At 49.3% G+C, this 9,516-nt stretch overlaps 1 protein-coding gene across 6 annotated transcripts in view; it reads right to left on the reverse strand.

The window, feature by feature from the left end:
• The window catches only part of EML5 (EMAP like 5), a 108,888-nt gene that overhangs the window by 25,042 nt on the left and 74,330 nt on the right, over positions 1-9,516 (reverse strand). For all 6 annotated transcript variants that reach the window (XM_069951233.1, XM_069951234.1, XM_069951232.1 and 3 more), the window contains one exon: positions 16-218. In XM_069951233.1, the coding sequence (XP_069807334.1) occupies positions 16-218 (203 nt within the window). The remainder of the gene's footprint in view (positions 1-15; positions 219-9,516) is intronic.

The following is a 9,516-nucleotide window of genomic DNA, read 5'->3' on the forward strand; positions in this document are numbered from 1 at the left end:
CAGCCATCTCCTCACCTTATCCAGAGCGTGCATGCTGAACACCGGCCCATCATGAGCCTTCACCGTCTTCATCAGGAACAGGTCTCTCCAGATACAGACGTCCCCGCTGGAGGTCCCTGAGAAGGACATCTCCTCCGTCCAGCCGTATACCACACACATCATGGTGTCAATCTTCGACCCGGTCCCTATACAAGCCTTGCGTCCGATCAGACCCCCACCTGCAGAACAGGGGGGTATACACACATTACTATACAGCTATACAGGGGGTACACATATTACTATACAGCTATACAGGGGGTATACACACATTACTATACAGCTATACAGGGGGTATACACACATTACTATACAGGGGGTACAGACACATTACTATACAGCTATACAGGGGGTACACACATTACTATACAGCTATACAGGGGGGTACACACACATTACTATACAGCTATACAGGGGGTACACACATTACTATACAGCTATACAGGGGGTACACACATTACTATACAGCTATACAGGGGGGTACACACCAGGGGCGTTGCTAGGGTCCTAAAACATCCGGGGCCCGGGCCCTCTGAGTTTCTCTCCCCCATTTCTCTCCCCCATGCTTTTCTCCCCTGTTTCTCTCCTCCATGCTTTTCTCCCCTGTTTCTCTCCCCCATGCTTATCTCCCCTGTTTCTCTCCCCCATTTTTCTCTCCCCCATGCTTTCTCCCCTGTTTCTCTCCCCCATGCTTTTCTCCCCTGTTTCTCTTCCCCATGCTTTCTCCCCTGTTTCTCTCCCCCATGCTTTCTCCCCTGTTTCTCTCCCCCATGCTTTTCTCCCCTGTTTCTCTCCCCCATGGTTATCTCTCCTGTTTCTCTCCCCCATGCTTTTCTCCCCTGTTTCTCTCCCCCATGGTTATCTCTCCTGTTTCTCTCCCCCATTTCTCTTCTCTGTTACTTTCTCCCCTCTTTCTCTCCCCCATGCTTTTCTCCCGTTTCTCTCCCTCATGGTTATCTCTCCTGTTTCTCTCCCCCATTTCTCTTCTCTGTTACTTTCTCCCCTCTTTCTCTCCTCCATGCTTTTCTCCCGTTTCTCTCCCCCATGCTTTTCTCCCCTGTTTCTCTCCCCCATGGTTATCTCTCCTGTTTCTCTCCCCCATTTCTCTTCTCTGTTACTTTCTCCCCTCTTTCTCTCCTCCATGCTTTTCTCCCGTTTCTCTCCCTCATGCTTTCTCCCCTTTCTCTCCCCCATGCTTTTCTCCCCTCTTTCTCTCCCCCATGCTTTTCTCCCCTCTTTCTCTCCCCCATGCTTTTCTCCCCTCTTTCTCTCCTCTGTTTCTCTCCCCATGGTTATCTCTCCTGTTTCTCTCCTCCATTTCTCTCCTCTGTTACTTTCTCCCCTGTTTCTCTCCCCCATGCTTTCTCCCCTGTTTCTCTTCCCCATGCTTTTCTCCCCTGTTTCTCTCCCCTTTTTCTCTCCCATGTTTCTCTCCCCTGTTTCTCTCCCATGTTTCTCTCCCCTGTTTCTCTCCCCATGGTTATCTCTCCTGTTTCTCTCCCCCATGCTTTCTCCCCTGTTACTCTCCTCTGTTACTTTCTCCCCTGTTTCTCTCCCCCATGCTTTCTCCCCTGTTTCTCTTCCCCATGCTTTTCTCCCCTGTTTCTCTCCTCCATGCTTTCTCCCCTGTTTCTCTCCTCCATGCTTTCTCCCCTGTTTCTCTTCCCCATGCTTTTCTCCCCTGTTTCTCTTCCCCATGCTTTTCTCCCCTGTTTCTCTTCCCCATGCTTTTCTCCCCTGTTTCTCTCCCCTTTTTCTCTCCCATGTTTCTCTCCCCCATGCTTTCTCCCCTGTTTCTCTCCTCCATGCTTTCTCCCCTGTTTCTCTTCCCCATGCTTTTCTCCCCTGTTTCTCTTCCCCATGTTTCTCTCCCCTGTTTCTCTCCCCCATGCTTTCTCCCCTGTTTCTCTTCCCCATGCTTTTCTCCCCTGTTTCTCTCCTCCATGCTTTCTCCCCTGTTTCTCTCCTCCATGCTTTCTCCCCTGTTTCTCTTCCCCATGCTTTTCTCCCCTGTTTCTCTTCCCCATGCTTTTCTCCCCTGTTTCTCTTCCCCATGCTTTTCTCCCCTGTTTCTCTCCCCTTTTTCTCTCCCATGTTTCTCTCCCCTGTTTCTCTCCCATGTTTCTCTCCCATGTTTCTCTCCCCTGTTTCTCTCCCATGTTTCTCTCCCATGTTTCTCTCCCCATGGTTATCTCTCCTGTTTCTCTCCCCTGTTTCTCTCCCATGTTTCTCTCCCCATGGTTATCTCTCCTGTTTCTCTCCCCCATGCTTTCTCCCCTGTTACTCTCCTCTGTTACTTTCTCCCCTCTTTCTCTCCTCCATGCTTTTCTCCCCTCTTTCTCTCCCCCATGCTTTTCTCCCCTGTTTCTCTCCCCCATGCTTTCTCCCCTGTTACTCTCCTCTGTTACTTTCTCCCCTCTTTCTCTCCTCCATGCTTTTCTCCCCTCTTTCTCTCCCCCATGCTTATCTCCCCTGTTTCTCTCCCCCATGCTTTCTCCCCTGTTTCTCTCCCCCATGCTTTCTCCCCTGTTTCTCTCCCCCATGCTTTCTCCCCTGTTTCTCTCCTCCATGCTTTTCTCCCCTTTCTCTCCCCATGCTTTTCTCCCCTGTTTCTCTCCCCCATGCTTTCTCCCCTGTTTCTCTCCCCCATGCTTTCTCCCCTGTTTCTCTCCCCCATGCTTTCTCCCGTTTCTCTCCTCCATGCTTTTCTCCCCTCTTTCTCTCCCCTGTTTCTCTCCCATGTTTCTCTCCCCATGGTTATCTCTCCTGTTTCTCTCCCCTGTTACTTTCTCCCCTGTTTCTCTCCTCCATGCTTTTCTCTCCCATGTTTCTCTCCCCATGGTTATCTCTCCTGTTTCTCTCCCCTGTTACTTTCTCCCGTTTCTCTCCCCCATGCTTTTCTCCCCTCTTTCTCTCCCCCATGCTTTTCTCCCCTCTTTCTCTCCCCCATGCTTTTCTCCCCTCTTTCTCTCCCCCATGTTTCTCTCCCCATGGTTATCTCTCCTGTTTCTCTCCTCTGTTACTTTCTCCCCTTTCTCTCCTCCATGCTTTTCTCCCCTCTTTCTTTCCCCCATGCTTTTCTCCCCTCTTTCTCTCCCCCATGCTTTTCTCCCCTCTTTCTCTCCCCCATGCTTTTCTCCCCTCTTTCTCTCCCCTGTTTCTCTCCCCATGGTTATCTCTCCTGTTTCTCTCCTCCATTTCTCTCCTCTGTTACTTTCTCCCCTGTTTCTCTCCCCCATGCTTTCTCCCCTCCGGTTTCTCTCCCATGTTTCTCTCCCATGTTTCTCTCCCCTGTTTCTCTCCCATGTTTCTCTCCCATGTTTCTCTCCCCTGTTTCTCTCCCATGTTTCTCTCCCCATGGTTATCTCTCCTGTTTCTCTCCCCTGTTTCTCTCCCATGTTTCTCTCCCCATGGTTATCTCTCCTGTTTCTCTCCCCCATGCTTTCTCCCCTGTTACTCTCCTCTGTTACTTTCTCCCCTCTTTCTCTCCTCCATGCTTTTCTCCCCTCTTTCTCTCCCCCATGCTTTTCTCCCCTGTTTCTCTCCCCCATGCTTTCTCCCCTGTTACTCTCCTCTGTTACTTTCTCCCCTCTTTCTCTCCTCCATGCTTTTCTCCCCTCTTTCTCTCCCCCATGCTTATCTCCCCTGTTTCTCTCCCCCATGCTTTCTCCCCTGTTTCTCTCCCCCATGCTTTCTCCCCTGTTTCTCTCCCCCATGCTTTCTCCCCTGTTTCTCTCCTCCATGCTTTTCTCCCCTTTCTCTCCCCATGCTTTTCTCCCCTGTTTCTCTCCCCCATGCTTTCTCCCCTGTTTCTCTCCCCCATGCTTTCTCCCCTGTTTCTCTCCCCCATGCTTTCTCCCGTTTCTCTCCTCCATGCTTTTCTCCCCTCTTTCTCTCCCCTGTTTCTCTCCCATGTTTCTCTCCCCATGGTTATCTCTCCTGTTTCTCTCCCCTGTTACTTTCTCCCCTGTTTCTCTCCTCCATGCTTTTCTCTCCCATGTTTCTCTCCCCATGGTTATCTCTCCTGTTTCTCTCCCCTGTTACTTTCTCCCGTTTCTCTCCCCCATGCTTTTCTCCCCTCTTTCTCTCCCCCATGCTTTTCTCCCCTCTTTCTCTCCCCCATGCTTTTCTCCCCTCTTTCTCTCCCCCATGCTTTTCTCCCCTCTTTCTCTCCCCTGTTTCTCTCCCCATGGTTATCTCTCCTGTTTCTCTCCTCCATTTCTCTCCTCTGTTACTTTCTCCCCTGTTTCTCTCCCCCATGCTTTCTCCCCTGTTTCTCTCCCCCATGCTTTTCTCCCCTGTTTCTCTCCCCCATGCTTTCTCCCCTGTTTCTCTCCTCCATGCTTTCTCCCCTGTTTCTCTCCCCCATGCTTTCTCACGTTTCTCTCCCCCATGCTTTCTCCCCTGTTTCTCTCCCCCATGCTTTTCTCCCCTGTTTCTCTCCCCCATGCTTTCTCCCGTTTCTCTCCTCCATGCTTTTCTCCCCTGTTTCTCTCCCCTGTTTCTCTCCCATGTTTCTCTCCCCATGGTTATCTCTCCTGTTTCTCTCCCCTGTTACTTTCTCCCGTTTCTCTCCCCCATGCTTTTCTCCCCTCTTTCTCTCCCCCATGCTTTTCTCCCCTCTTTCTCTCCCCCATGCTTTTCTCCCCTCTTTCTCTCCCCCATGCTTTTCTCCCCTCTTTCTCTCCCCCATGCTTTTCTCCCGTTTCTCTCCCCCATGTCTCTCTCCCCCCTTGCTTCTTTCCCCCTGTGCTTCTCGCCCGTTTCTCTCCCCCCGTGCCTGCTCACCTCCTTCTAGATCGCGGCTGCTGCTGTCCGCCTCACCTATCGTAGCGGCCGGAGGTGCTCCTACAACTCAATCAACTCAGGGCGGGAGTGTGGGGCCGCTGCAGTGGGCCGTGGCGCACGCATTGATTGGATACGTGCACCACGGCCCACCACAGCGGCCCCACACTCCCGGTCTCCGCTGATTGGATGGAGGAGCGTGTCCGGGTGCTGCGGGCGGCCAGTAGGTGAGGAGGAGGAGAGCAGCAGCGGCAATCTGCGAGCCGGATGCGGCCACCAAAAGAGCCACATCTGGCTCGCAAGAGCGGGGCAGAAGAGATCCGGGGCAGCAGGCATTTTATTCGGGGCATGAGCCCCGAATAAAACTGCCTAGCGACGCCACTGGTACACACACATTACTATACAGGGGGTACACACACATTACTATACAGCTATACAGGGGGTACACACATTACTATACAGCTATACAGGGGGTACACACATTACTATACAGCTATACAGGGGGTATACACACTTTACTATACAGCTATACAGGGGGTACACACACATTACTATACAGGGCGGTACACACACATTACTATACAGCTATACAGGGGGTACACACACATTACTATACAGGGGGTACAGACACATTACTATACACGTATACAGGGGGTACACACACATTACTATACAGCTATACAGGGGGTACACACACATTACTATACAGCTATACAGGGGGGTACACACATTACTATACAGGGGGTACACACACATTACTATACAGCTATACAGGGGGTATACACACATTACTATACAGGGGGTACAGACACATTACTATACAGCTATACAGGGGGTACACACACATTACTATACAGCTATACAGGGGGTACACACATTACTATACAGCTATACAGGGGGTACACACATTACTATACAGCTATACAGGGGGTACACACATTACTATACAGCTATACAGGGGGTACACACACATTACTATACAGGGCGGTACACACACATTACTATACAGCTATACAGGGGGTACACACACATTACTATACAGGGGGTACAGACACATTACTATACAGGGCGGTACACACACATTACTATACAGCTATACAGGGGGGGGATAAAACACATTAGTATACAGCTATACAGGGGGTACAGACAATACTATACAGCTATACAGGGGGTACACACATTACTATACAGCTATACAGGGGGTACACATATTACTATACAGCTATACAGGGGGGTACACACACATTACTATACAGCTATACAGGGGGTACACACATTACTATACAGCTATACAGGGGGTACAGACAATACTATACAGCTATACAGGGGGTACACACATTACTATACAGCTATACAGGGGGTACACACACATTACTATACAGCTATACAGGGGGGTACACACATTACTATACAGGGGGTACACACACATTACTATACAGTTATACAGGGGGGTACACACACATTACTATACAGGGGGTACACACACATTACTATACAGGGGGTACACACACATTACTATACAGGGGGTACAGACACATTACTATACAGCTATACAGGGGGGTATACACATTACTATACAGCTATACAGGGGGTACACACATTACTATACAGCTATACAGGGGGGTATACACATTACTATACAGCTATACAGGGGGTACACACACATTACTATACAGGGGGTACACACACATTACTATACAGCTATACAGGGGGGTACACACACATTACTATACAGGGGGTACACACACATTACTATACAGGGGGTACAGACACATTACTATACAGCTATACAGGGGGGTACACATACATTACTATACAGCTATACAGGGGGTACACACACATTACTATACAGCTATACAGGGGGTACACACATTACTATACAGCTATAAAGGGGGTGCACACACACATTACTATACAGCTATACAGGGGGTACACACATTACTATACAGCTATACAGGGGGTACACACATTACTATACAGTTATACAGGGGGGTACACACACAATGCTATACAGGGGGTACAGACACATTACTATACAGCTATACAGGGGGGTACACATATTACTATACAGCTATACAGGGGGTACACACATTACTATACAGCTATACAGGGGGTACACATATTACTATACAGTTATACAGGGGGTATACACACATTACTATACAGCTATACAGGGGGTACACATATTACTATACAGTTATACAGGGGGGTACACACACATTACTATACAGCTATACAGGGGGTACACACATTACTATACACCTATACAGGGGGGTACACACACATTACTATACAGCTATACAGGGGGTACACACATTACTATACAGCTATACAGGGGGTATACACACATTACTATACAGGGGGTACAGACACATTACTATACACGTATACAGGGGGTACACACACATTACTATACAGCTATACAGGGGGGTACACACATTACTATACAGGGGGTACACACACATTACTATACAGCTATACAGGGGGTATACACACATTACTATACAGGGGGTACAGACACATTACTATACAGCTATACAGGGGGTACACACACATTACTATACAGCTATACAGGGGGTACACACACATTACTATACAGCTATACAGGGGGTACACACATTACTATACAGCTATACAGGGGGTACAGACCAGGGGCTGGCTGGCAAATTTTAGCCCGGGGGGCAAGTACACAGCACTGGCCCATGAGTAGCAGGCTGGCGGCCCATCCTTAAAGGACCACTCTGGCCTCTAACCTCTTACCTATAACATCTTCGGTCCTTCCAGTCATTGGTGACCAAATATCCTACTGTGCCCTGTGAAAGGGTCAGAACTCACTTTCCTGTATAAGTCTATGGGGCGGCTCAGTGATGACACGAAACGGTCCCATAGACAGATGCTAGGAAAGCTGGGTGACCTCTATCATACTGAGTATAAGATGCTGGAGAGCTGGGTGACCTCTATCATACTGAGTATAAGATGCTGGAGAGCTGGGGTTACTGTATTTTTACAATAGTTTATATCACTCGATGTACTTCTGTATATATGTCTCCTCTATGTACTCTTGTATATATATGTATCCTCTATGTACTACTGTATATATGCCTCCCCCTGTATATATGTATCCTCTATGTACTGCTGTATATATGCCTCCCCCTGTATATATGTATCCTCTATGTACTGCTGTATATATGTATCCTCTGTGTAGCAGGGACACATGCAGGCAGGGGCATTTCCGGGATAAGCGAGGGGGTGGGGATAGCGGGACACATGGTGCCTCCATCTAGGTAGAGTGTAGTAGTGGAGGTATAGTGGATAAGGGGTGTAGTAGTACAAGTATAGATATGGGGTGTATTAGTAATACGGATGAGGGGCATTAGTAGTAGTAGTAGAGGTAAAGATGAAGGGTGAGGTAGTACAGGTATAGATATGGGGTGTATTAGTAATACAGATGAGGGGGATTAGTAGTAGTACAGGTATAAATGAGGGGTGTATTAGTAGTAAAGATGAGGGGAATTAGTAGTACAGGTATAGATGTGGGCTGTAGTAGTACAGGTATAGATGAGTGGTGTAGTAGAAGTAGTAGTACAGGTATAGATGAGGGGTGTAGTAGTAGTACAGGTTAGGGTTAGGGTTAGGTAGTAGAAGTAGTAGTAGTACAGGTAAAGATGAGGGGTGTAGTAGTAATAAAGGTATAAATGAGAGGTGACAGGGGCATACTGGGGGAAACTGGGGCAGCTGGGCGTGATTGGGGCAGGAGTGCACATATCCCTCCTCCTCTCACCCCGGCACACAGGTTCCCCTCCCGGCCACACGTGCAGGTCCCCGGTCTCTGGAGGAGGCCGCAGGCAGGGCTGTATTAACAGCTGCTGCTGCCCTAGGCACTAAACCTGAAGACGCCCCATCTTCACGCACCTATTGGCGATACCAGACCTGACCAATACCACCATACCCCCCACCCCCCTGGAAAAGACACCAGATTTACTGGCAAGTCTGAACGGGAGAAGGGAAACTAAAAAAAATAAAAACAAAAGAATTAGTTTTTTCTGTCCCCCTGCTCCCTGGTGCTGCCCCCCTGCAAGGTGGTGCCCTAGGCATCGGACCACAGGTGCCTAGTGGTAAATACGGCCCTGGCCGCAGGGACTGTAGTGGTGATAGCGTCACTGCCATTACTGGAGCTGTACAGCGGGATCGGGGGATGCAGATCCCGCTGTTCAGCTCCAGGACCTGAAGCAACGTTATCACCACTACAGTCCCTGCAGCCTCCTCCAGAGACCGGGGACCTGCACATGTGGCCGGGAGGGGAACTGGACGTGATATGTATAGCTGGGGCAGGTCAGTCGCGGCTCTGTTAGGCGGACTGCCCGACTGCCCTGCACCTCACCTCCGGCGCGACACTCCACGCACCGCCGCCCGCCATGCACCTCACCTCCGCACCGCCTGCTTGACCTGCAACTCCAGCCCAGCCGCCAACCCATCACTCTACGCTGCTCTGCCTGCAGTGATTTTTTGTGAAAATTTAATTTATGATTTTAATCGAAATCGATTATAACCTTTTGGGCAAATTTATTTGATTAATCGCCCAGCCCTAACTCCTCCTGTATATATGTATACTCTATGTACCCCTGTATATATGTCTCCTCCTGTATATATGTCTCCTCTATATACTCCTCTGTATGTCTCCTCCTGTATATATGT

Source organism: Dendropsophus ebraccatus, chromosome 13, assembly GCF_027789765.1.
Source record: "Dendropsophus ebraccatus isolate aDenEbr1 chromosome 13, aDenEbr1.pat, whole genome shotgun sequence".
NCBI classification, from domain to species: Eukaryota; Metazoa; Chordata; class Amphibia; order Anura; family Hylidae; genus Dendropsophus; species Dendropsophus ebraccatus.